General features: G+C 46.4%; 1 protein-coding gene and 1 pseudogene across 2 annotated transcripts; both read right to left on the minus strand.

Annotated features, from left to right (window-relative positions):
- Positions 1–3,245: 3,245 nt before the first annotated feature.
- LOC114842453 (uncharacterized) lies at positions 3,246–15,492 on the minus strand (annotated as a pseudogene).
- Positions 15,493–15,792: 300 nt separating this feature from the next.
- Positions 15,793–26,567, minus strand: LOC114842452 (sialic acid-binding Ig-like lectin 10). Of its 2 annotated transcripts, XM_041067620.2 has the most exons (10): positions 19,955–20,039; positions 19,551–19,640; positions 19,038–19,430; positions 18,144–18,464; positions 17,757–18,032; positions 17,374–17,655; positions 16,985–17,266; positions 16,743–16,854; positions 16,583–16,652; positions 15,793–16,465 (listed from the first exon to the last, which is right to left on the minus strand). In XM_041067620.2, exons 2-10 carry the CDS (start codon positions 19,609–19,611, stop codon positions 16,106–16,108), a joined length of 2,157 nt encoding a protein of 718 aa, XP_040923554.1. In that variant the 5' UTR covers positions 19,612–19,640; positions 19,955–20,039; the 3' UTR covers positions 15,793–16,105. The 2 variants fall into 2 exon arrangements, with proteins under 2 accessions (XP_040923554.1, XP_055358976.1); XM_055503001.1 differs by lacking the exons at positions 18,144–18,464; positions 19,038–19,430; positions 19,551–19,640; positions 19,955–20,039 and adding exons at positions 25,257–25,577; positions 25,677–26,087; positions 26,208–26,567.
- Positions 26,568–27,760: the final 1,193 nt, after the last annotated feature.

Here is a 27,760-nt window from a genome sequence, read left to right on the forward strand (position 1 = left end):
ATAATCTTTGACTTTGTGAGTCATACGTTGCACAGAGCAATAAAAACAGGACAGAGATCTGATTCTTTGTCAAGCAGAGACAGGAAGAGAGAGACATGAGGCATCACCAACACACAAACACCCAGAGACTCCAAGTAACAAACAGTGTTACGCAACACGCCTCAGTGACATCACTGAGCTACGAAGTCAAACCTGCTGCTTTGTTTCATGAACATTTGAATACAGCGCCATCTCCTCATATTCCTCCTCTTTTCCCACAATGCACTGCTGGTTCTCCCTTTGCTCAACCTCAGCCACCTCCTGCTCCTCGTGGGCCTCCAGCGTTTCACCTTCCTTCCCTTCACCGTGTCGTCTCTCCACTGCTCTTGTTTTAATTTCCGTGTACTCTGTGCTTTCTGGCGCCTCCTTTGTCTTCGTGGGTTTTTTTCTTTTCAACACAAAGAAGTCAATGACAGAGTAGTTGACTTCTCTGCATTGAGTCTCGTGGTTATAACCAGCGTCAGCCTGTCAGGGGGAGATATGTCAAACCATGAATTCAAGCCTGAGTGATGTTCACGCTGCATTAGAGTCCAGTCTGATAATAAACTGACCAATGATGAATGATTGATGGACCATAAACAGATGTGGTAACAATTTAAAAACAATAATAAATATTAATACCTCTAGGACAGTTTGCATCTGCACGGCTTCAAGCTGATCCCCGGGATTCTTTTTTCTTCATAATCAGAAAAGAACAGTGAACATTTGGTAAAACTAATATTTATATGAACACAGCGATGTGAGAAAAATAATCGGTACCTGTGGCATCTTCTTGCCAAACAGACGACGACCGCAGAAAACAAGATGCCAGTAAAGAACCCAAAGGCGACTTGCAGCCACTTACTGTTCAGTAAAACGTTGGTGACGACATCTGGAATCAAGGGAACAGAACTGTGGCAGCGGCTCATCTGCATGGATGGAGATAACCAGACGTGTGAACGCTCTCGAACTCGTACCTTCTTGCTTTAAGTGGGTTCTCACTTGGAGGAACTCTCTCGTTTCCCCCTCTTCGTTTGTGCTGACACACTCTACGCTGCTGCTTTGAGCGCTGCCATGAAGGGTGACGCTGCTGTTCGCTGTGTGCTTGGACACGGTGCTAGATACTGAGTATTCACTGTGGTTCTTCAGCAGCGGCCACGTGATGGAGGGTGGAGGAGAACCCCAGCTGATGCACACACAGCTGAGTGTTTGCTGCTGATTCATGCATCTAGACACGTTTAAGATCTTTGGAGGAACTGAACCCAGAACAGAGAAAATCAGCATCAGACAAACTAATTCAGCGTCTCTCACATTACTATCATCTACTCACATGTTACAGTGACTTCAGAGCGTGCAGTCACGTTCCTGACTGGATGCTGTGCTGTACAGACGTACTGTCCAGAAGCGTCTGCTGTCGTGTTATAGATGATGACAGACACTGATCCAGTCTGTGATTCTTCACCAACGCCGTCAGAGCCGGATTTGGTCCATGTAACATACGATGGAGGGAAGCTATCAACACGGCAGGTCAGATTCAGAGCGTCTCCTGCTTTCACTGTTGGATTTCCACTGATGGTTGGTTTCTTGACGTCTGACGAACAGGAAAAACAAAAGACTCTTTAAGTTTCAGACGAGTCAGTAAAGAAAACATCTACGGAGCATCACGTACAGCTCACGTTCAGAGTCACCGTCTCCTCTGTCTTTACGTCTCCTGTGAAGCTGACCTCACAGGTGACCTCTGTGCCATGGTGCTCAGCTGAAAGGTCAAAGGTCAGAGTTGAGCTGTGTCTCTGTGTGACAGCGCTCACATTCTCCGTGGTGACGGCTGTGATGTTTCCTGTGATGTGAGAGTGGGTTCCTCCTGGTTTCCTCCACCTCCAGGTGAATGTAGGAGCAGATCCAGAGCAGAGACCAGGAGCAGTGCAGGTCAGAGTGTTCTGCTGTCCTGCTGTCAGTGGAGGAACCGTCACTGTGGGCTTCTGACTCAGACCTGACGACACGGTGGAGAAGATCAGAGCAAAACAGTCAGATCTGGGCTAAAATACTGGATTGAAGCTTTAATAAATTAATGTTAATGTAATGTTGATACCTGTAACTGTAAGAGTTGCTGGAGAAGTGAATGTGAAGCTGTCTGGCTTCTTGTCTTTGTAACCACAGAGTCTGAGCAGAAATGATCCAGAGTCAGATTGTCTGAGGTCACTGATGATGATGCTGCAGTTCCTCAGACTCAGGTCAGGCTCCAACAGAGACACTCGTCCTCTAAACTCAGACTGAAATACTGCTGATCTACTGCTGGAGTTACATGTTAGTGAGTGAGCTTCATTACATTTCATTGGTAACTCTGCACCACATTTGTACCACATTAATTGTGTGACATTAAATCCAGCATCAGCAGTGAAGGAACAGGGTATAACAGCACAGAGTCCAGCCTCTGCGGTTGTTCTTCTCTCACTGAGGCTGATACAGTAGGATCCAGTTTGACAGCGTTGCTTCAGAGCAGCTGTTGAAGACAAGAGACACCAGCGTTAAAAGCAGACGTCCTGTTGAACAGAACCTTCTGCTCCTTTACTTGTGTAACTGCAGTAAACAGTGTTGCTGTGGTTCAGGCTGGATGTTGTACCTCCGTCACAGCTGATGCCTCTCACATAGAAGAGCAGAGCCGTCCACAGGAGAACACACATCCTGATCCTCTGACACTCGCTCGCTCCCTCCACAGAGAAACCTTCAGTTTCTAGACGTCTGCAGGTTCAAGCAGCACAAAGAAACTGTTGAAGCAGCGTCACCGTGTCTGACTGTGAAGCCTGAAGCTCAGCATGAAGCAGGTTCAGAGATGTGAGCAATGAAAGCTATGATTTAGATCTGCTCTGATTCTGGATCTGCTTCACAGAGCTGCTGAGTAACAAACTGGTTCCTGCACAATTACAGCTCTATAACATCAACGAGGACGAGTCAACGTGTCCCAAGAATGAGAGGAAAAGAGTTTTACTTCACCTCCGTCTCGTCTTCTCGTCCTCTTCTCTTCTGTCTCTGCTTCTTCCTCATCTATTTGTATAAACGTGGTCTCTGTGACTCTTTATCTATTTGTGGTTTCTCTGTCTCTTCCTCATCGATTTGTATCTTTTCACGCGTTTCTTCAAACGCTGCTGATTATTTTTTACCTTCTGCTTTGACCGTAACAGCTCAAAGGTCTCAAATATACATTAAATACAATATAAGCATTTCTGAACTGAGCTTAAAGTTATTTTATTGTATTTAAGCATTACGTCCTGTTCACACAATTCGAGCTGGTTATCTGTCATCAAACGTGTGCAATTATCTAATTTGAAAAAGGGAAGTGACTCCATGCAGGGCAGCAATTTAAACAGTAGCTGAACAAGAAACTGTAAAAACGTGTAGTACTACATACAATAAAACCCAAGATTCTCTAACATCCTCTGAATCAGGACCATGGTGTGAGTCAGGCTGTTTGGTGGATGTGTGTGGATTCAGGAGGATGAGACTCAGTCCATCGTATAAACTGTCCACATGTGACACAAGCGCTCACTTTTCACCCATCAAGTCCTTCACACTGGAATAAACGGCCGTCTCCTCCTCTGGGACACAGTCTTGCGTCTCCTCCTCTTCCTCCTCCTCCTCCTCCGCTCCATCCTCGTCTCTCCTTTCCTCTTTGACCTCTCTCTTCACCTCAGCGTACTCCGTTCGCGTGCTCTCTCTCTTTGCTTCCCTCCCAGGATTCCTCCTGTTCAGCAGGGACAGGTCGATGCTGGCGTACTCCACGTCTTTGGTGCCGCCGTCACACTCAGCGGCGCTTTGCTCTGGAGCAACGGACCCGTTCTGTCCCCTCTGGACCTGGATCTGTTCATACTGTCCAGCTGGACCATCGTTCATCTGTCAAGTACAGTGTTAGTTATTGGACTCGTTCAACAGCAGGTTTTAGATTATGACATGTTGTAGCTGAGACACTGATGCAGATGAGTTAGTGTGAACTTCAGCAGGTGTAGATACCAGTGGATCCTCTGGAGTCGACACCATCTGCAGAGTTTCATCCAGATGTGCAGAACGGTTCCGTCTCCTTCTGAAGAAACAGCAGCACGTTTAAAGCAGATGTGAGCAAATAATCTGCAAACAGACGGTGGAACGTAACTCTGTGCAATAAACAACACACCTGTGGCAACTTTTGACCAAACAGCAAATGAGCGTTGACAGAAGAACACCGACCAAAAAGGCAACGACTGTTTCCAGCCGAGAAAAGACTTTCTGTAACGTTCTGTTTTGTTCTGCAACAGAAAAGACAAAACGAGTCGGGTTTAAACCATGGTTCTGGAGCAGAACCTGCGATGAACGTGTGTATTTGCAAGTCACGCTGAAGAAAGAAGCAGAAGTGCAGCTGCAGCGGAGGACGCACACCTTCCTGCTGAGTCAGGTTCGCTCCGACGCTGAGCTTCCTCTTTGCTTCCCCGTTGGCGTTGATGGCGACGCACTCCACAGACGCGTGGCTGCGGTCGCTCACGGCCACGGTGACGCTGCTGTTGACTGTGAGGTCGGACACAGAGGTGGTGACAGAGTACGCGCGGCGCTTCTCCAGCAGCGGCCATCTGACGGCGGCTACAGGAGAGGCCTGGGCGACGCACACGCAGGTCAGGACGTGTGCACGCAGCTCACAGTGAGACTGGAGGATCCTTGGGAGGCCTGTGCTCACAAGCACAAGCACAGCGTCAGCAGCAGCGTCAGCAGCACAGGCAGCAGCAGCTACTTACACAGGACCTGCACGTCAGCGTGCACGGCCACGGCCGCGCGGCGCTGCTGCACCGTGCACACGTAGCGTCCACGCGTCTCCTCCGTGGCCTCTGGGATGAAGAGCGACGCTGAGGCAGCGTTGTTCTGCTGCTCGCTGTCCGTTCCAGCGCTCAGGGTGCGGTTGAAGCCGCGTTTGGTCCACGTGACCAGAGCTGGAGGACAACTTTCAACCCTGCAGGTCAGATTCAGAGCCTCTCCCTCTTTGACTGTTGTGTTCCCTCTGACCTCAGGTTCTCTCATATCTGAGAAGTTCAAGTGGAAGTTCACTCACTGTGTGATGTCATCAGCACAAGACATGCAGGTGTAAGTGATCCAGTGATGAGGTGCCTCCTGTTTTACTCACACGTCACCGTCACGTCGGCCTCTTTCCTCCGGGTGCTGTCCAGATGTTTTGCTGTGCAGATGTAGCGTCCGGCATGTTCTGCCCTGACGTTAGTGATGGACAGAGCAGCTGCTCCTTCGTCCACATGCTGCTGTGGTTCCGTTGTGTTTTGGTCAGAAAGTTTAGTCCACGTCAGAAACGATGGAGGGAAACTGTCAACGGTGCAGTTCACCGTTAAAAGTTGAGATTGAAGCTAAACGTTGGACTCACAGCTCACGTTCAGAGTCACCGTCTCCTCTGTCTTTACGTCTCCTGTGAAGCTGACCTCACAGGTGACCTCTGTGCCGTGGTGCTCAGCTGAAAGGTCAAAGGTCAGAGTTGAGCTGTGTCTCTGTGTGACAGCGCTCACATCCTCCGTGGTGACGGCTGTGATGTTTCCTGTGATGTGAGAGTGGGTTCCTCCTGGTTTCCTCCGCCTCCAGGTGAATGTAGGAGCAGATCCAGAGCAGAGACCAGGAGCAGTGCAGGTCACAGTGTTCTGCTGTCCTGCTGTCAGTGGAGGAACCGTCACTGTGGGCGTCTGACTCAGACCTGACGTCACGATGGAGGGCATTATTTAACATGGGGGTTTTTACTGGATTATATAGTATAGTATTTATTATTTTAATACTACAGCTGGCACCAATACTGTATTTAATTGACTGGTTTTGTCTAAATTCTGTTTTATTTGTGATCTAAATATAAAAAATAGGACGAAATATAAATTCATTTCTTGACATTTGTTTAGGAAGAAAACCTTTATTAGTCCCAGAAATTGCATTTCACAACAACTGAGTATTAGGAATGAACAAAGAAGACGGAAAACCTTTGCATGTTATGTATGAGGATGACGACACTAAGGTAGAAAAAAGGATTTGAGCAGAGTTTTCTCTTTTTTAACTGCAGTTCTCACAAGTTCTCACACTCTGTTTTAACACTACAGCTTCACAGAACATCTTCACTCCAGACGCTGATGCAGCCACTTACCTTTAACTGAGACAGTGGTTCTCTGATTGAATGTAAATCCATTATTGCTCCCTAATTTCAACCCGTTTACTCTGAACTGATATGATCCAGAATCAGACACTCTGAGGTCATTGATGATGATGCTGCATTTTCTCTGACTCACATCAGGCTCCAGCTGTGACACTCGGTCCACAAATTCAGTCGGAGTTTTACCATTGTGCTTATTTGAGTGGAAAATTATATCTTTGTCTCCACATCTTGGTTTATCAGATTCACATTTATACCAAACTACATGTTGGGGTTCAAAGTCATCAGAAGTTTTGAAAGTACATTGAATCACAGCACAGAGTCCAGCCTCTGCTGTGATTTGTGGTGTCAGAGTGACACAGTAGTTATTTACACAGGAGGTTTTTTCCTGCAATGATCCACCTGATGAAAACACAACAGGACAATCAGGAGCATGTGGAATTTAAACCGTGACAATAAACACATTCATCACATGAAATTATCACTGTCTGTGTACAACATTAAACTCAAATACCTGCATCAGCGTTGATGCTTCTCAGGCAGAAAATCAGAGTCACCCAGATGAGAACAATCATCCTGATCTGCTGAGACGCAGTTTCTGCTGCTACAGGACGGAGTTTGGATCAAAACGTAGAAAACAGAACCAACGGTGGAAACAAGCTGCTGCTAGAATGTAAAACTCTTCACTGGAGGCCGTAGCTGCAAGGATGGAGTTCATTCCTCAGCGTCCGGTAGAAAAATATTCTGTATTAATCATGTTCTAATCATTTGATCTGTGTCACGTCCAGCTGAGAACCATCGTTCACTCACAGCCTCCAGTAACAGTCACTGAACCCACATCAACCAGTGTGAAGAAGGTTCTGGTCCCAGATCATTTACATTTAAAGCAGCATATTTATGAATGTTCTGGTGTCTCACCTCGTCGTTCTCCTGTTCTCACAGTTTTCAGTGAGCTCTGCTCCGTCTTTCTCTGAACTGACTCTTCCTTTCTTCACTTCTGATCTGTTTGCGCAACATTACAGGAACTTTCCTCATGAAACCCAGTCAGACCGTGTTGCTGATTTATTTAAACTTGGCCTTATGACATTCTCTGAGTTGTTCCTGTTTTGCTCAAGACAGTTTAATCCCACATGCAAAAACATCAATGAAACAAGTTTTAGAGACATATATTTTTTCAAAATAGTCATTCTTGCAAAGTTTACAAACATTCTACTTTTATACAATACAGAATTCACACAAAAAATAAAATTAGTCAAATTTAACTTCTAATGAGTATAATATTCAGCTCCTTCATAATAAACATCTTCAAAAGAGTTGGTGCCATCAAAGCTCAGCTCTTTAGCACGAGATGCACAGTTAGACTGTAAATGTGTCACAAACCGACGATGGAGAAAGGACCCAAATGCACAGCGTTGACTTGGTTATGATAAGAAGGGTTATTAGCAAGGTCAGGCAGGCAGAGGTCATACACGGTGGAGTAGCAGTCAGGATCCGACAAGGAGCAGGCAGAGATGTGATCAAGGTACAGGCAAAGGTCAACTTACGGCACAAGGCGATCATAGGCTAGGCAAGAGCAGGGTCGAGGACAAAGCACGGTCAGTAACACAAGGCAAGAGATCATGAATGCTAGTGAGGAATCAGCGTAGACAATCTGGCACGGACCTATGGCTAGAGGTGGTGCTTAAATACTACATGACTAATGACTGATGAAACACAGGTGAGGTTAACGAGAAACAGAAGTAAGGCTGGGTTGACTGGATCTGGACTAAACAGGAAGTGGTAACAAAATAAAACCGGACGTGACTAGACAAACGTAACTAAAAAGCATGAATCGTGACAAAATGTAGAATAATGCATTCATGTTAAAGAGCAGGTTCAGTTCCCATCAGGAAGGTCAGCGCTGCAGAGGACGACTGGGAGTCTCTCTGGTTCACGCAGACTGGAAAAGTGTGTGATCATAAGCAGGCAGAAGCTGCTTGGATCAGACCTGAACAGTCATTGGAGGCGATGGTTGAATTCTTCCTCCACAGCACAAACTGAATATTAAGCATGAAAAAGCAGGAAGTTGGTGAAACAGGAAGCTTCTGTTGCCTTAATATGTCTTAAAACGGGAAGTTAAAGCCTTTCAGTCTTTCCACAGTTGCCTCATATATTTGGTTTTCATTTCGTAATATTCTCACTCTCCCACCGTGAAGCAGATTCTATTTATAAATGTTCATCATGTAAATCAACATCCTGTTATTTCACCAGAGGCGCTGCTGAGGCCCTGGTGCCTGAACTCTACAACTGCTCAAGCAGGTGTTCATGATTGATTAATCCTGTGGCCTGCTCTGCCCAGGATATTCCACTGACTGCACAGGGGAACATTTAAAATAACCCACATGAATACATAACAGACATAAGCAACACTCAATAATCTGCGCTGTCATTTCGCTCATGGTTAACCAAAACCCACTGCAAAACTTATTAACTATTGGCTCAGGCCAAAGCTTCAAAATGGCGCTCGGCTTTGGGTCCACTCTCGTTGCCTAAACCAACAGGACAACATGAGGTATGTAAAATAAAATACTGTACAGTGTATGTCTAGTCATGGTGAAATCGAAGCCTTGTGAAGCACAGAGCAACTTTGACACAGTTGGGCTGAAATTGACACACTGATCACCATCACACAGTCAGAGCATGGACATCTGCTGGTTGTGTGTGAGAACTGCATCAGAGCAGACGTCGAACCCTCACTGATACATGGTGGTTCAGGGTCACAGTGTCAGGATCCGGCTCTACAGGAAGAGCACATTGTTCTTGGCTCGGTGGCTTTGGCACCCACCTCCCTACTGCTTTTTGGCACCAGGTTCAATTATGCCTGCACCACGGCATGAAGCTAGGGCTCAACACGCCTCACAGCTCTCAGGCTCCAGCACTGCTGCTACAGAGGCTTGGCCTGTTCCACCTGCTTCAGAGCCCAGTGCTGCAGAACCCATCCTCACTCAACGCCTCTCTCTGCCCTTGTTCCTGGTCCTGTTTCTCGTGGTGGTCCGAGGAGGACCCCTCCTGCCCGGCCGCCACCGTGTATCCATGCGATCCCCGGGAGGGGGGTCGAGCCAAGTCCATGTGTCCAAGAGGCCCAGCAGTGACGGGTCTTTGGTGTGGGACGGACTGTGGGTGCTTGGGCTCTGTTCTCTGGGGATGACCCTCCCACTGGGGAGAGTATTTGCCTCTGGTTCTCCTGGGGTTGACAGCCGTTGACTCGTCAGTCGCCCAGTCTGGCCCCGGGTGTGGTCTGTGGCTGATGCAGATTTTTCTAGGGGGGTTCTGTCTGTGGGACTATGTGGGATCTCTTGCTACTACAGTAGTTTCCCACTCGCTGAACTCTCTGTAGTGGCCAGCAGGGCCGTGCACAAACATTTTTAGGGGCAGTGGCCCAAAACAAAAAGGGCAGTTACAAAATATCCAAAAAAAAGGTACTCATTTTCTGTCATAATCATATAAATAATATCTATAGTGGAGTGGTGGGTGATGGATTCCCAAACCAAAAGTCCAACACTACCCACTGAGCTACCAGGACATCTTTAAAAACTTAAAATATGTATATATTTAATTAACAATCTTTTAAACCTCAAGTTTGTATTTAAATATCTGTCATCTAATCGGGTGATTGTCAACAATTGTCTTAACTGTAACTGCCTGTGTTGGCTTCTTCCCTTACTCTGAGTCTGCCTCATTTTATTATTACTGATACTGTACTTGCTATACAACACAGGAACACAAGTCCCAAGATACTTTGAGTAGACGAGGGAACATTTGAAGACTCTTTTGAAGACATTTGAAGAATATTTTGTCACTGATGACTACAAACCACAGTCTGTTCAGCCAGTTTCTGCTTTCTGGCTGATGTTTTGGTCACTTCTGAATGCTGGCAGTGCTTTCACTCTAGTGGCAGCATGAGACAGAGTCTACAACCCATACAAGTAGCTCAGATAGTGCAGCTCATCCAGGATGGCACATCAATGCGAGCTGTGGCGAGACGTTTTGCTGTGTCTGTCAGAGTAGTGTCTCGAGCATGAAGGCGCTACCAGGAGACACCAGTACCAGACGTGGAGGAGGCCGTAGGAGAACCCAGCAGCAGGACCGCCACCTCCACCTTTGTGCAAGGAGGAACAGGAGGAGCACTGCCAGAGCCCTGCAATGTGGCCTCCAGCATGTGTGCACAAACGGTCAGAAACAGACTCCATGAGGGAGGGATGAGGGCCGACGTCCACAGGTGGAGGTTGTGCTCACGGCACACGATTAGCAAGTTCGCCACTGCCGCCCTATGCTCTTCACAGATGAAAGCAGGTTCACCCTGAGTCTAAAGAGGCCTTGGAGAACGTTCTGCTCCTTCCTGTAACATCCTCCAGCATGACCAGTTTGGCAGTGGGTCAGTAATGGTGGCTTTTTTTTTTCTTGGAGGGCCACACATGTGCTCACCAGAGGCAGCATGACTGCCATTAAGTACTGAGATCCACAGACCCCTTGTGAGACCATATGTCGGTGCCGTTGGCCTTGGGTTCCGCCTAATGCAACACAATGCTGGACCTCATGTGGCTGGACTGTGTCAGCAGTTCCTGCAAGACGAAGGCATTGATGCTTTAGACTAATAAATTTGATTTCCATCAATAATTTTTCTGTGAGTTTGTTGTCAGCACATTCAACTATAAAAGCAGTATAATGCTGTAGTATGCTGCAGTATTTAATAAAAAGAATATTTCCTTCATTCAGATCTAGGATGTTATTTTAGTGTCCTTTTATTTTTTTGAGCAGTGTACAGTGCATACATGAATGTTTAGTGTGTTAGTATGTGCACACCTCTTAACAGTATTAATAATAATACTAACTTAATCATTAACAACATTATTGCAGCTTTTACTTATGAGGATGTCAGTTGGTTAACTAAGATTTATCTTAATTTCATTTTACTATTTATTTTTAATCATTTATTTATATTGTGCTGGTTTGTTACGAACTCGCCCCGTCGGTTCCGAACCGGCGGGGTTTGACGGAACCCTGGGCCAGGAGAGGGGATGACAGCACCCGCTCCAAGCGGGGAGAACTACGGCTCTCACAGAGCCGGGGGGAGAACGCGCTCACACTGAGCGGAGGCTTCAGGCACCACGGCCGACGTGCTTCCAGCACAGAGCTCTGTGTAATCCCTCAACAGACACCTGGCTGCAACCGGCAGACCAGGTCGCAGGGAACACATGAGGGAAGACCCCAAATGCACGACCCAACACAGAAGGTACAATTAACATAAACAGGTTTATTTAAATACAACAAAAACTCACTGCACAGCAGGACTCAGTTCAACACAAAGGAAGAACCTAAAATTCACTGCAATGCAGGTAAACGTTTACCAACCTAAACTCACTATATAAACTAAACGCTCCGTACACTACGGGCAGAAACCTACACATGAACACAAGACATAAACTGAGGACAACTAAGAACTAAGTACAGCACTGTCTAACAGGCATAAACAAAACACACTCCGTAACACGGGCAAAACCTAAACATGAAACATAAGACACTCACAAAACTTACGTGGTGAGACAGGACATAAGCAAATCCAAAACTCCTTTGCATCACAAACTCTCCTCAAGCGTAACAATGGGGTAGCATCCAGTTACACCGAGTGTACACACCAACAGTGTCTTACCAAAAGGACATCCCTTAAATACTAACTAAAAACAGGTGGGTCAACTAATTACACAGGAAATGAAAACAGACCCACACAAAACCCCAGGAGCGCCTCTAGCGGCGCGGAGGCAGAATGTCACAGGTTTGCTTCATTGATGTCCATGATATAATTCATGATGCAACAGAAGTTACATCAAACTTAAAAAACTTTACCAACATCACTAACAACATTTTGTTGCACAGAAATATGCTTCACGTTCTGACTGATTGAATTATGACACAGAATGAGCCGTTTAACTCACCACACAGCCGTTAAACATCTGTTTAGTAAACGGATCAGAAGTTTAACCCTGAAACTGAAATTACTCATAATAAAGCAAAGACTTCCAACTGACACATGATCACATCATTTATAAGAAAAAATAAACAGTTTGTCTACATAAACAGTGACCAATAGGTAATAATATGACTTGTTAGGTGTTTGATGGTGGGTAAGTAGCGGATGCACAGACACACATAGCTCAAAATAATCATTGTCTCCAAGAAATTACAGTTCACAGTCCAACTTAGAGGAGATGAGGCCTAAACACAGAATGGAGCCTCAGCATCCACAGCGTTGACCAAACGTTAGTAGTTTCGCTGGTTAATGACGTCGTACTCAGGGGACAGGTTCCTTTTCTGCAGAGACGTGTAGGTTCTGTCCTCTGGATCTGGTTCCACCTTTTTCCTGGAGTTGCTTTAAAGACAGAGAAGAAACATGAGGTTGGTTTGTTTCATAAAGGTCCCTGGAGTCATGATGATCATGAGGCAGCGAATGGTTTGTGACTCACCAGACAAACACAAAGTAGATGAAGAATACGACGTTTAAGAGTAGAGACAGAACAACGGTGATGGTTAAAACTGCTGCTGAGTTCAGTCCATGAGGATCTGGAAGAAAGACACAAGCTGTGACTGATCAGGTGTTTGTGATGCGAGTCTGCTTCCGGCCGCCAGAGGGCACTCTGGCTCACGTGGCATTAAGGCCCTCTTGGCTGGTTCTTTGTTTTTTCATTTCCTGTCGTGTCATGTCCTGTTATTAGGTTAATTAGAGTCACCTGTTTTGAGTATTTAAGGTTCTGGTTTGGGTACAGTCTTTGTTGGTTCGTTATCTATCGGTGTTACATGGAAGTTGTTGTTTGACGTTGTTTCTGTCTTGTGGTCCTGTCCTGTCCCTGATCAAGGTTTGTCTAGTCTTTGTGTTGTCTTTGTGTTTGGTGCATTGCATGTTACATGTCGTTGTGCTCTCTGTCCAGGTTTGTGTGTTCGGAGTGTGGTAGGTTTTGTTGTTTGCATGTTCTGTGTTCTTAGTAGGGTCATTTAGTTTCCTGTTTGGCAGTGATCTTTTGTTACTTTGTGAGTTGTATGTGTTAGTTTTGCATTCCTAATTTCTGCCCTAGCCTGCATATGCAGTGACCTTAGTTTGTATTGTTCTTTCTGTATGTTTTGATTATTAAACCATTTATCGTCAGTCCTGTCTGTGGGTCGTTGCATTTGGGTCTTCCCTCCTAGTACGGTTTGAAGGCCTTTGTAGCCTGTTTCCCACTCATAGTGAGTGTATTTTAAAAAATACTGTTCCAAGTTCAGTTTGACCCTTGCCTGTAACAGTTTGTGTAGAAGGAGTTTAAGAACACAAACCGTTCATCTGCATGGATGGAGATAACCAGACGTGTGAACGCTCTCGAACTCGTACCTTCTTGCTTTAAGTGGGTTCTCACTTGGAGGAACTCTCTCGTTTCCCCCTCTTCGTTTGTGCTGACACACTCTACGCTGCTGCTTTGAGCGCTGCCATGAAGGGTGACGCTGCTGTTCGCTGTGTGCTTGGACACGGTGCTAGATACTGAGTATTCACTGTGGTTCTTCAGCAGCGGCCACGTGATGGAGGGTGGAGGAGAACCCCAGCTGATGCACACACAGCTGAGTGTTTGCTGCTGATTCATGCATCTAGACACGTTTAAGATCTTTGGAGGAACTGAACCCAGAACAGAGAAAATCAGCATCAGACAAACTAATTCAGCGTCTCTCACATTACTATCATCTACTCACATGTTACAGTGACTTCAGAGCGTGCAGTCACGTTCCTGACTGGATGCTGTGCTGTACAGACGTGCTGTCGTGTTATAGATGATGACAGACACTGATCCAGTCTGTGATTCTTCACCAACGCCGTCAGAGCCGGATTTGGTCCATGTAACATACGATGGAGGGAAGCTATCGACACGGCAGGTCAGATTCAGAGCGTCTCCTGCTTTCACTGTTGGACTTCCACTGATGGTTGGTTTCTTGACGTCTGACGAACAGGAAAAACAAAAGACTCTTTAAGTTTCAGACGAGTCAGTAAAGAAAACATCTACGGAGCATCACGTACAGCTCACGTTCAGAGTCACCGTCTCCTCTGTCTTTACGTCTCCTGTGAAGCTGACCTCACAGGTGACCTCTGTGCCGTGGTGCTCAGCTGAAAGGTCAAAGGTCAGAGTTGAGCTGTGTCTCTGAGTGACAGCGCTCACATCCTCCGTGGTGACGGCTGTGATGTTTCCTGTGATGTGAGAGTGGGTTCCTCCTGGTTTCCTCCACCTCCAGGTGAATGTAGGAGCAGATCCAGAGCAGAGACCAGGAGCAGTGCAGGTCACAGTGTTCTGCTGTCCTGCTGTCAGTGGAGGAACCGTCACTGTGGGCGTCTGACTCAGACCTGACGTCACAGTGGTGAAGATCAGAGCAAAACAGTCAGATTTGGGCTAAAATACTGGACTGGAGCTTTAATAAATTAATGTTAACGTAATGTTGATACCTGTAACTGAAAGAGTTGCTGGAGAAGTGAATGTGAAGCTGTCTGGCTTCTTGTCTTTGTAACCACAGAGTTTGAGCTGAAATGATCCAGAGTCAGATTGTCTGAGGTCACTGATGATGATGCTGCAGTTCCTCAGACTCAGGTCAGGCTCCAACAGAGACACTCGTCCTCCAAACTCAGACTGAAATACTGCTGATCTACTGCTGGAGTTACATGTTAGTGCATGAGCTTCATTACATTTCATTGGTAACTCTGCACCACATTTGTACCACATTAATTGTGTGACATTAAATCCAGCAGTGAAGGAACAGGGTATAACAGCACAGAGTCCAGCCTCTGCGGTTGTTCTTCTCTCACTGAGGCTGATACAGTAGGATCCAGTTTGACAGCGTTGCTTCAGAGCAGCTGTTGAAGACAAGAGACACCAGCGTTAAAAGCAGACGTCCTGTTGAACAGAACCTTCTGCTCCTTTACTTGTGTAACTGCAGTAAACAGTGTTGCTGTGGTTCAGGCTGGATGTTGTACCTCCGTCACAGCTGATGCCTCTCACATAGAAGAGCAGAGCCGTCCACAGGAGAACACACATCCTGATCCTCTGACACTCGCTCGCTCCCTCCACAGAGAAACCTTCAGTTTCTAGACGTCTGCAGGTTCAAGCAGCACAAAGAAACTGTTGAAGCAGCGTCACCGTGTCTGACTGTGAAGCCTGAAGCTCAGCATGAAGCAGGTTCAGAGATGTGAGCAATGAAAGCTATGATTTAGATCTGCTCTGATTCTGGATCTGCTTCACAGAGCTGCTGAGTAACAAACTGGTTCCTGCACAATTACAGCTCTATAACATCGAGGACGAGTCAACGTGTCCCAAGAATGAGAGGAAAAGAGTTTTACTTCACCTCCGTCTCGTCTTCTCGTCCTCTTCTCTTCTGTCTCTGCTTCTTCCTCATCTATTTGTATAAACGTGGTCTCTGTGACTCTTTATCTATTTGTGGTTTCTCTGTCTCTTCCTCATTTATTTGTATCTTTACACGTGTTTCATCAAACGCTGCTGATTATTTTTTACCTTCCACTTTGACAGTCACAGTTTAAAGGTCACAAATATACATTAAATACAATATAAGCATTTCTGAACTGAGCTTAAAGGTATTTTATTGTATTTAAGCATTACGTCCTGTTCACACAATTCGAGCTGGTTATCTGTCATCACACGCATGCAATTATCTAATTTGAAAAAGGGAAGTGACTCCATGCAGGGCAGCAATTTAAACAGTAGCTGAACAAGAAACTGTAAAAACGTGTAGTACTACATACAATAAAACCCAAGATTCTCTAACATCCTCTGAATCAGGACCATGGTGTGAGTCAGGCTGTTTGGTGGATGTGTGTGGATTCAGGAGGATGAGACTCAGTCCATCGTATAAACTGTCCACATGTGACACAAGCGCTCACTTTTCACCCATCAAGTCCTTCACACTGGAATAAACGGCCGTCTCCTCCTCTGGGACACAGTCTTGCGTCTCCTCCTCTTCCTCCTCCTCCTCCTCCTCCTCCTCCTCCGCTCCATCCTCGTCTCTCCTTTCCTCTTTGACCTCTCTCTTCACCTCAGCGTACTCCGTTCGCGTGCTCTCTCTCTTTGCTTCCCTCCCAGGATTCCTCCTGTTCAGCAGGGACAGGTCGATGCTGGCGTACTCCACGTCTTTGGTGCCGCCGTCACACTCAGCGGCGCTTTGCTCTGGAGCAACGGACCCGTTCTGTCCCCTCTGGACCTGGATCTGTTCATACTGTCCAGCTGGACCATCGTTCATCTGTCAAGTACAGTGTTAGTTATTGGACTCGTTCAACAGCAGGTTTTAGATTATGACATGTTGTAGCTGAGACACTGATGCAGATGAGTTAGTGTGAACTTCTGCAGGTGTAGATACCAGTGGATCCTCTGGAGTCGACACCATCTGCAGAGTTTCATCCAGATGTGCAGAACGGTTCCGTCTCCTTCTGAAGAAACAGCAGCACGTTTAAAGCAGATGTGAGCAAATAATCTGCAAACAGACGGTGGAACGTAACTCTGTGCAATAAACAACACACCTGTGGCAACTTTTGACCAAACAGCAAATGAGCGTTGACAGAAGAACACCGACCAAAAAGGCAACGACTGTTTCCAGCCGAGAAAAGACTTTCTGTAACGTTCTGTTTTGTTCTGCAACAGAAAAGACAAAACGAGTCGGGTTTAAACCATGGTTCTGGAGCAGAACCTGCGATGAACGTGTGTATTTGCAAGTCACGCTGAAGAAAGAAGCAGAAGTGCAGCTGCAGCGGAGGACGCACACCTTCCTGCTGAGTCAGGTTCGCTCCGACGCTGAGCTTCCTCTTTGCTTCCCCGTTGGCGTTGATGGCGACGCACTCCACAGACGCGTGGCTGCGGTCGCTCACGGCCACGGTGACGCTGCTGTTGACTGTGAGGTCGGACACAGAGGTGGTGACAGAGTACGCGCGGCGCTTCTCCAGCAGCGGCCATCGGACGGCGGCTACAGGAGAGGCCTGGGCGACGCACACGCAGGTCAGGACGTGTGCACGCAGCTCACAGTGAGACTGGAGGATCCTTGGGAGGCCTGTGCTCACAAGCACAAGCACAGCGTCAGCAGCAGCGTCAGCAGCAGCAGCAGCAGCTGCAGCAGCAGCAGCAGCAGCAGCAGCAGCAGCAGCAGCAGCTACTTACACAGGACCTGCACGTCAGCGTGCACGGCCACGGCCGCGCGGCGCTGCTGCACCGTGCACACGTAGCGTCCACGCGTCTCCTCCGTGGCCTCTGGGATGAAGAGCGACGCTGAGGCAGCGTTGTTCTGCTGCTCGCTGTCCGTTCCAGCGCTCAGGGTGCGGTTGAAGCCGCGTTTGGTCCACGTGACCAGAGCTGGAGGACAACTTTCAACCCTGCAGGTCAGATTCAGAGCCTCTCCCTCTTTGACTGTTGTGTTCCCTCTGACCTCAGGTTCTCTCATATCTGAGAAGTTCAAGTGGAAGTTCACTCACTGTGTGATGTCATCAGCACAAGACATGCAGGTGTAAGTGATCCAGTGATGAGGTGCCTCCTGTTTTACTCACACGTCACCGTCACGTCGGCCTCTTTCCTCCGGGTGCTGTCCAGATGTTTTGCTGTGCAGATGTAGCGTCCGGCATGTTCTGCCCTGACGTTAGTGATGGACAGAGCAGCTGCTCCTTCGTCCACATGCTGCTGTGGTTCCGTTGTGTTTTGGTCTCGGTCAGAAAGTTTAGTCCACGTCAGAAACGATGGAGGGAAACTGTCAACGGTGCAGCTCAGGTTCAGAGTCTCACCCTCTGCCACGGTCGTGTTTCCACTGATTCTAATTTCCTGCACATCTAAAACACAAAAGGTTTCATTCTATGATAAAAGCAGTGACTGTCACAGTTCAGACGTTACATCACAGCAAACTAGTAAAAGTTGAGATTGAAGCTAAACGTTGGACTCACAGCTCACGTTCAGAGTCACCGTCTCCTCTGTCTTTACGTCTCCTGTGAAGCTGACCTCACAGGTGACCTCTGTGCCGTGGTGCTCAGCTGAAAGGTCAAAGGTCAGAGTTGAGCTGTGTCTCTGTGTGACAGCGCTCACATCCTCCGTGGTGACGGCTATGATGTTTCCTGTGATGTGAGAGTGGGTTCCTCCTGGTTTCCTCCACCTCCAGGTGAATGTAGGAGCAGATCCAGAGCAGAGACCAGGAGCAGTGCAGGTCACAGTGTTCTGCTGTCCTGCTGTCAGTGGAGGAACCGTCACTGTGGGCGTCTGACTCAGACCTGACGTCACGGTGGAAGGCATTATTTAACATTGGTGGTCATTACTGAATTAAACTGGAGCTGTTTATATTCTGTATTTATTATCTTAATACTAAAGCACCATTCTCTAATCAGGTAGTTTTAACTTATTTACTGATTTTAATTATGCTTTGCAAGGCGCACAGGGAGCTGGTGAGAAGTGTCTTATTCAAGACACACTTAGTGATCTGGTGGACTTGAACCTAAAACCTTCAGCTTCCAATGCAGAGGCGCTTCCAACTGAGCCACAAGGTCTCCTCGAATTACAATTCAATTCATCCAGAGATATTTCTTCATAAATTATATTCTTGAGTTTAATTAAACTATGAATAACAAATCAATGTATTTAAGTAAATGTATGAAAAACACTGAACTACTATATCTCAAAACTGAGTCGAGATAAAAGTAGTGGAGCAGAGTTTTCTCTCTCTAACTGCTGTTTATTCTCGTTTCCCACTGACAGTGACAAACCTAAAGTTCTTACATTCTGTTTTAACACTACAGCTTCACATGTGGATGCACAGAATAACTGCAGATGCTGAACGAGCGACTTACCTTTAACTGAGACAATGGTTCTCTGATTGAATTTAAATCCATCACTGCTCCCTGATATCAACCCATTTACTCTGAACTGATATGATGCAGAATCAGACTCTCTGAGGTCATTGATGATGATGCTGCAGTTTTTCTGACTCACATCAGGCTCCAGCTGTGACACTCGATCCACAAATCCAGTCGGAGTTTTATTGTTGTCCTTATTTGAGTGGAAAATGATATCTGTGTCTCCACATTTTTGTTTCTCAGATTCACATTTATACCAAACTATATGTCGGGGCTTAAAGTAGTAAGGAGTTGTGAAAGAACAAGGAATCACAGCACAGAGTCCAGCTTCTGCTGTGATTTGTGGTGTCAGAGTGACACAGTAGTTATTTGGACAGTACGATCTACCTGTTGATGAAAACAGAACAATCAAGAGAACGTGGATTTTAAACTCAACACAACAAACACGTCCATCACAGTAAATTATCACTATCTGTGTACAACATTAGTATTAACAAACTCAAATACCTGCATCAGCGTTGATGCTTCTCAGGCAGAAAATCAGAGTCACCCAGATGAGAACAATCATCCTGATCTGCTGAGACGCAGTTTCTGCTGCTACAGGACGGAGTTTGGATCAAAACGTAGAAAACAGAACCAACGGTGGAAACAAGCTGCTGCTAGAATGTAAAACTCTTCACTGGAGGCCGTAGCTGCAAGGATGGAGTTCATTCCTCAGCGTCCGGTAGAAAAATATTCTGTATTAATCATGTTATAATCATTTGATCTGTGTCACGTCCAGCTGAGAACCATCGTTCACTCACAGCCTCCAGTAACAGTCACTGAACCCACATCAACCAGTGTGAAGAAGGTTCTGGTCCCAGATCATTTACAGTTAAAGCAGCATATTTATGAATGTTCTGGTGTCTCACCTCGTTGTGTCTGAGCCTCCTGTTCTCACAGTTTTCAGTGAGCTCTGTTCCGTCTTTCTCTGAAGTGAATCTGATCTGTTTGCGCAACATTACAGGAACTTTCCTCATGAAACACAGTCAGACCGTGTTGCTGCTTTATTTAAACTTGGCCTTATGACATTCTCTGAGTTGTTCCTGTTTTGCTCGAAAAGGTTCAACCCCACATGCAAAAACATCAATGAAACACGTTTAAGAGACTTTATTTTTTGCCATTAAAGCTCGGGTTTTTAGCACAAAAATGAACAGCTAAACTGTAAATGTAGAATAATCCATTCATGATAAAGACCGTGTTCAGTTCCCATCAGGAAGGTCAGCGCTGCAGAGGACGACTGGGAGTCTCTCTGGTTCACGCAGACTGGAAAAGCCCTGTGAACAAAACCAGCCGGAAGCTGCGTGGATCAGACCTGAACAGTCATTGGAGGCGATGGTTGAATTCTTCCTCCACAGCACAAACTGAACATTAAGCATGAAAAAGCAGGAAGTTGGTGAAACAGGAAGCTCCTGTTGCCTTAATATGTCTTAATACAGGAAGTTAAAGCCTTTCAGCCTTTCCATAGTTGCCTCATATATTTGGTGTCACGGACGTGGTTCTAAGACCCAAACACACAGCACTGGAGGCAGACAGGTAAGTATGAGGGTTTATTACAGCTCAGAGTCAGGATACAGGAGGTCAGTACACGTAGACACATTGGCAACAGCACAAAGTGGAGCAGGCAATGGTGAAGTCACAGAGGCAGGCAGCGGAACAGTTAGGCTAAAACACAGGGGTGATCCGAACTACGGTTTCTAAGACGGAGATAACAATCAAGAACCAAACAAAACATGGCAGAATCAAGACACATGACCATTATACATAGAATGAGTCTGAGAATCGTCCACAACCAGTGCACGGGACAAGTCCAAGCAAGGAAAACAACACAAAGTCCACTCATCCTCTCAGGGAGGATGAAGGCGAGGTTCACCTCGGCCCAGCAGCCGCTGGGCTGGAAGGGCACCACTAGTGCCCAGTGGCAAACGGTGGGTTCTGGGAGGTCGGCATCGAAACCATCCACCTCCAGGAGCCCCGCTGGAAGCGATGCATCCTCTATGCGGGGAACGGTTTTGGAGGCAGGAGTGTCGAGGTGGCCGGCGACAAAGGAGGCGCCGAGGGCGAGGACCCCAGTCCAGCAGACGAGACGAGCGTAGGACCCGTGCCCAGCGGTGCATAGAGGCCTGAGCTGGGAACAATGGCAGCACTGGAGCTTGAGCTGGGAGGAATGGCTGTTGCTCTGGGGTTTGATATGTCTTGGCGACAGGTGCAGCAGCAACAGACTGAGGGTCCATGACTGGATTAGACTGCATGGTCTTGTGAAACTGTCTGCGGAGTAGAGTTGGGCGCAGGTTGAGGTCTGGCGGTCGAGGCCTTTGAGGCAGTTAAATGTTGAGAACCAGTGGTTGATCCAGAGGTCGATACGGCAGAATGATGAATAAAAGAAAGTAAAGTGAACGTCAAACCTGGTGTGACACAGAACCCGATATGCACAAAATAAAACAGGAAATAGACATACAAAAATGCAGGGATTGTGACATTAGGTTTTCCATAACGCTTAATCCCATATGTGGGGTCGTGGAGCGTATCCCAGCTGGCTATGGCGAGAGGCGGTGCAGCCCATCGCAGGGAAACACAGAGACAAACAACCATTCACACATGCACTCACAGGCAACGGAGAGAGGCCAATAAACCTAATGCACGTCTTTGGACTGTGGGAGGAAGAACCGGAGAACCCGGAGAGAACCCACGCGAACAAAGGGAGAACCCCACACAGAAAGTCACCCGGGCCTCCGGGAATCGAACCCAGGACTGGACAGTTCTACCCACCGCACCAACAATCATGGAACATCACGAGGAAGACGGGAACAGAAACAATAAACACTCTCCAGTGTCTGACAGTCGGTCACACCAGTGTCAGATCCACCATCAGCTCTATGAAGCAAGAGAAGTTACATCAAACCTAGTGAACTTCACCAACTTCACTGATTTTAACAACAGTTTGTTTAACAAACCACTGAAATATGATTGATTATCACACAGAATGAGTCATTTAACTCACCACACTGTTATCAAACATCTGTTTAGTGAACGGATCAGACGTTTAACCCTGAAACCCTAAATAATTAATAATACAGTAGAGCCTCATTCCAACACTAACAGTGACTAATGAGTAACAGCAAAGGACAAATGACTCTTTGGTCTTTGATGGTGGTAAGAAGGTGATGCACACACAGAATATTCAGTTTCCTCACTGAACAAGCGACAGTCCAACTTAGAGGAGATGAGGCCTAAACACAGAGTAAAGCCTCAGCAGCCACAGCGTTGACCAAACGTCAGTAGTTTCGCTGGTTAATGACGTCGTACTCAGGGGACAGGTTCCTTTTCTGCAGAGACGTGTAGGTTCTGTCCTCTGGATCTGGTTCCACCTTTTTCCTGGAGTTGCTTTAAAGACAGAGAAGAAACATGAGCTTGGTTTGTTTCATAAAGGTCCCTGGAGTCATGATGATCATGAGGCAGCGAATGGTTTGTGACTCACCAGACAAACACAAAGTAGATGAAGAAGACGACGTTTAAGAGTAGAGACAGAACAACGGTGATGGTTAAAACTGCTGCTGAGTTCAGTCCATGAGGATCTGGAAGAAAGACACAAGCTGTGACTGATCAGGTGTTTGTGATGCGAGTCTGCTTCCGGCCGCCAGAGGGCACTCTGGCTCACGTGGCATTAAGGCCCTCTTGGCTGGTTCTTTGTTTTTTCATTTCCTGTCGTGTCATGTCCTGTTATTAGGTTAATTAGAGTCACCTGTTTTGAGTATTTAAGGTTCTGGTTTGGGTACAGTCTTTGTTGGTTCGTTATCTATCGGTGTTACATGGAAGTTGTTGTTTGACGTTGTTTCTGTCTTGTGGTCCTGTCCTGTCCCTGATCAAGGTTTGTCTAGTCTTTGTGTTGTCTTTGTGTTTGGTGCATTGCATGTTACATGTCGTTGTGCTCTCTGTCCAGGTTTGTGTGTTCGGAGTGTGGTAGGTTTTGTTGTTTGCATGTTCTGTGTTCTTAGTAGGGTCATTTAGTTTCCTGTTTGGCAGTGATCTTTTGTTACTTTGTGAGTTGTATGTGTTAGTTTTGCATTCCTAATTTCTGCCCTAGCCTGCATATGCAGTGACCTTAGTTTGTATTGTTCTTTCTGTATGTTTTGATTATTAAACCATTTATCGTCAGTCCTGTCTGTGGGTCGTTGCATTTGGGTCTTCCCTCCTAGTACGGTTTGAAGGCCTTTGTAGCCTGTTTCCCACTCATAGTGAGTGTATTTTAAAAAATACTGTTCCAAGTTCAGTTTGACCCTTGCCTGTAACAGTTTGTGTAGAAGGAGTTTAAGAACACAAACCGTTCATCTGCATGGATGTATGGGGTGCCAAATGTAAAAGGAGCACCTATAACTAGTTTTCTCACATTTAACTAAATGACACAACATGTTTTCTCACATTTAGTTAAATGTGCAAAAGTCTAAATGTAAATGTTAAATGTTAAATGTTAAATGTTAAATGCTAAATGTTAAATGTTAAATGTAAATGTTAAATGTTAAATGTTAAATGTAAATGTTAAATGTTAAATGTTGGCCGAGCGTAAAACTGAATATTCATGAATGGGCAAGTAGACTCCATCCCTACCCTCAAACAGCGCTGGTCTCAGATCAGAGACGCGAACTCAATCACCTCAAACAGTGCGCGCAAACCCCGCCCACATCTGATCTGGAAACTTTTGTTTTTAGCCTGGACGTAACTTCGGCTAGCTAGTATAGTTAGCCAACTAATTCTCCACCGGCGCCACAGAAATATTCTTTTTAAACCTACTTGACTACTCATTAATGGTGTTTACGACAGAACGGCAGTTTGAAGCGGAGCCTCAGCCCGCACACCTGCCGTTACAGCCCGTTCAATCTCCCCCAACGGGAGGGAGTCGGAGCTGGCGGCCATGATGGCTTCGACTTCAGGCTTCTCTCCAGTATTTTCGTGCACCGATCCAGAGTCAGATGTGGGCGGAGCTATGCGTACTGTTTGACGTGTTTGAGTTCGCGTCTCTGATCTGAGACCAGCGCTGTTTGAGGGTAGGGATGGAGTCTTGCCCATTCATGAATATTCAGTTTTACGCTCGGCCAACATTTAACATTTACATTTAACATTTACATTTAACATTTAACATTTACATTTAACATTTAACATTTAGATTTAACATTTAACATTTAGATTTAACATTTAACATTTAGATTTAACATTTAACATTTACATTTATATTTAACATTTACATTTAGACTTTTGCACATTTAACTAAATGTGAGAAAACATGTTGTGTCATTTAGTTAAATGTGAGAAAACTAGTTATAGGTTCTACTTTTACATTTGGCACCCCATATGGATGGAGATAACCAGACGTGTGAACGCTCTCGAACTCGTACCTTCTTGCTTTAATTGGGTTCTCACTTGGAGGAACTCTCTCATTTCCCCGCCTTCGTTTGTGCTGACACACTCTACGCTGCTGCTTTGAGCGCTGCCATAAAGGGTGACGCTGCTGTTCGCTGTGTGCTCTGGTGTAATTCCGTCAGCCGAGTAACCATGGCCCCCGTCGGCGTTTGCAGCTCCACAGCCGGTGGACACGCCAATGAGCCGGCCACAGATTTTCCAATCTTTCCAATCTTCCGATAAAGCAGGGCACCACCAAAGCCAATCATGAGTAGCCCAGTTATCAAAGTCCAAAATATGAATAGATCCTCTGCATCCTCGATGGACAGAGGCTCCAGACACAGGGAGCATCAGGAATCCCATGCGTCCCGCACGTAGCCAGAGGCAAAAGTCCCCAAGGGGCAGAGTGGTTCTCCCGGAGATTCTTTCCTTTGTGAAAACATTTTGTCCAATGCGCTGAGTGACCAGTTGATTAGCTCCATAATGTTATTCCAGAATAGCAGATCAGGGTGCTCAGAAAAGACAAGACAAGGACACTGCAAGCAAAAGCAGAGTGGGAGCAGAGAGAAAACACGTCTGCACTCCTCGAGAGGCGGAAGTAGAAAACATACGATGGAGGGAAGCTATCAACGTGGCAGGTCAGATTCAGAGCGTCTCCTGCTTTCACTGTTGGATTTCCACTAATGGTTGGTTTCTTGACGTCTGACGAACAGGAAAAACAAAAGACTCTTTAAGTTTCAGACGAGTCAGTGAAGAAAACATCTACGGAGCATCACGTACAGCTCACGTTCAGAGTCACCGTCTCCTCTGTCTTTACGTCTCCTGTGAAGCTGACCTCACAGGTCACCTCTGTGCCGTGGTGCTCAGCTGAAAGGTCAAAGGTCAGAGTTGAGCTGTGTCTCTGTGTGACAGTGCTCACATCCTCCGTGGTGACGGCTGTGATGTTTCCTGTGATGTGAGAGTGGGTTCCTCCTGGTTTCCTCCACCTCCAGGTGAATGTAGGAGCAGATCCAGAGCAGAGACCAGGAGCAGTGCAGGTCACAGTGTTCTGCTGTCCTGCTGTCAGTGGAGGAACCGTCACTGTGGGCGTCTGACTCAGACCTGACGTCACGGTGGTGAAGATCAGAGCAAAACAGTCAGATTTGGGCTAAAATACTGGACTGGAGCTTTAATAAATTAATGTTAATGTAATGTTGATACCTGTAACTGTAAGAGTTGCTGGAGAAGTCAATGTGAAGCTGTCTGGCTTCTTGTTTTTGTAACCACAGAGTCTGAGCTGAAATGATCCAGAGTCAGATTGTCTGAGGTCACTGATGATGATGCTGCAGTTCCTCAGACTCAGGTCAGGCTCCAACAGAGACACTCGTCCTCCAAACTCAGACTGAAATACTGCTGATCTACTGCTGGAGTTACATGTTAGTGGGTGAGCTTCATTACATTTCATTGGTAACTCTGCACCACATTTATACCACATTAATTGTGTGGCATTAAATCCAGCATCAACAGTGAAGGAACAGGGTATAACAGCACAGAGTCCAGCCTCTGCTGTTGTTCCTCCCTCACTGAGGCTGATACAGTAGGATCCAGTTTGACAGCGTTGCTTCAGAGCAGCTGTTGAAGACAAGAGACACCAGCGTTAAAAGCAGACGTCCTGTTGAACAGAACCTTCTGCTCCTTTACTTGTGTAACTGCAGTAAACAGTGTTGCTGTGGTTCAGGCTGGATGTTGTACCTCCGTCACAGCTGATGCCTCTCACATAGAAGAGCAGAGTCGTCCACAGGAGAACACACATCCTCATCCTCTGACACTCGCTCGCTCCCTCCACAGAGAAACCTTCAGTTTCTAGACGTCTGCAGGTTCAAGCAGCACAAAGAAACTGTTGAAGCAGCGTCACCGTGTCTGACTGTGAAGCCTGAAGCTCAGCATGAAGCAGGTTCACAGATGTGAGCAATGAAAGCTATGATTTAGATCTGCTCTGATTCTGGATCTGCTTCACAGAGCTGCTGCGTAACAAACTGGTTCCTGCACAATTACAGCTCTATAACATCAACGAGGATGAGTCAACGTGTCCTAAGAATGAGAGGAAAAGAGTTTTACTTCACCCCGGTCTCGTCTTCACTTCTGTCTCTGTCTCTTCCTCATCTATTTGCATCTTCACACGTTTAAAGTTTCTTTAAACACTGCTGATTATTTTTCACCTTCCGCTTTGACAGTCACAGCTCAAAGGTCTCAAATATACATTACATCCTGTTCACACTGAATTTGAGGTGGTTATCTGTCATCATCAGCATCTGAACGAATGACACACACACACGTGAAAGACGTGTGAAGAGACTTTAAGAGCAAATCAAACATCAGTTTCTAAAAACATGTAGAACATATTGTACAACAAATCATAAAATATAAAATTAACTGAGTACGTGAATAAAAACATGAATATGATTGACCTCACAGGTTGTCACAAACTAAACTCTTAGCCATTGCTCTTGTCCACTTCCTGTTTTGTGTTTCGTCCACTTCCTGTTGTTGGCCGTTTTCTTTAGCCCCCGCTTTACTTACGGTTCTCATAGTCACCATCTGTGAGCTATCAGTGATTGCCCTCCTGCATTAAGGCACCAGTTTCCAGCCTGTCTAGTTGCCAGATTGTCTGCGTGAAACCAGCAGTCCAGCATTAATCTTTGTGCCAAGCCGTGTATGACTGAAGCTATCCTGACCCTGTTTCCTGCCGTGCCTCTGATGCAGTATTTCAGTGAGTGTTGATCCTAGCCTGTCTTTGACCACCGACTGCCTGTTTCAGGCCTGTATCTATCTGCCACTGCTGTGTACCGACCTACGCCTGTCTGACTGCAATGTCATTAAACACCTTGAATCTCCCAGTTTTGTCTCCGCTGTGGGTCCGCTGCCTTGAACGCTGTGACACAGGTGACCTCTGTGCCGTGGTGCCCAGCTGAAAGGTCAAAGGTCGGAGTTGAGCTGTGTCTCTGAGTGACAGCGCTCACATCCTCCGTGGGGACGGCTATGATGTTTCCTGTGATGTGAGAGTGGGTTCCTCCTGGTTTCCTCCACCTCCAGGTGAATGAGGAGCAGATCCAGAGCAGAGACCAGGAGCAGTGCAGGTCACAGTGTTCTGCTGTCCTGCTGTCAGTGGAGGAACCGTCACTGTGCAACATCTCCTTACATAAACACTGTGGCTTCTATGGCTCTAAGTTCATACTATTAATGGTGGCTGCTGAAAAATGACTCCACATATAATTGTGTCCGTTCAATAGAGATTTAGAGCCTTC

This window comes from Betta splendens, chromosome 16 (assembly GCF_900634795.4).
Source record: "Betta splendens chromosome 16, fBetSpl5.4, whole genome shotgun sequence".
NCBI lineage: Eukaryota > Metazoa > Chordata > Actinopteri > Anabantiformes > Osphronemidae > Betta > Betta splendens.

Coding starts and splice junctions, on each gene's coding strand:
- LOC114842452 (XM_055503001.1), bottom strand. CDS start 26,274: ATGAGGATGTGTGTTCTCCTGTGGACGACTCTGCTCTTCTATGTGAGA. Junction 25,578..25,676: donor AGCAACTCTTACAGTTACAG/GTATCAACATTA, acceptor CCGTGACGTCAG/GTCTGAGTCAGACGCCCACA. Junction 17,267..17,373: donor CGCTGACGTGCAGGTCCTGT/GTAAGTAGCTGC, acceptor TTGTGAGCACAG/GCCTCCCAAGGATCCTCCAG.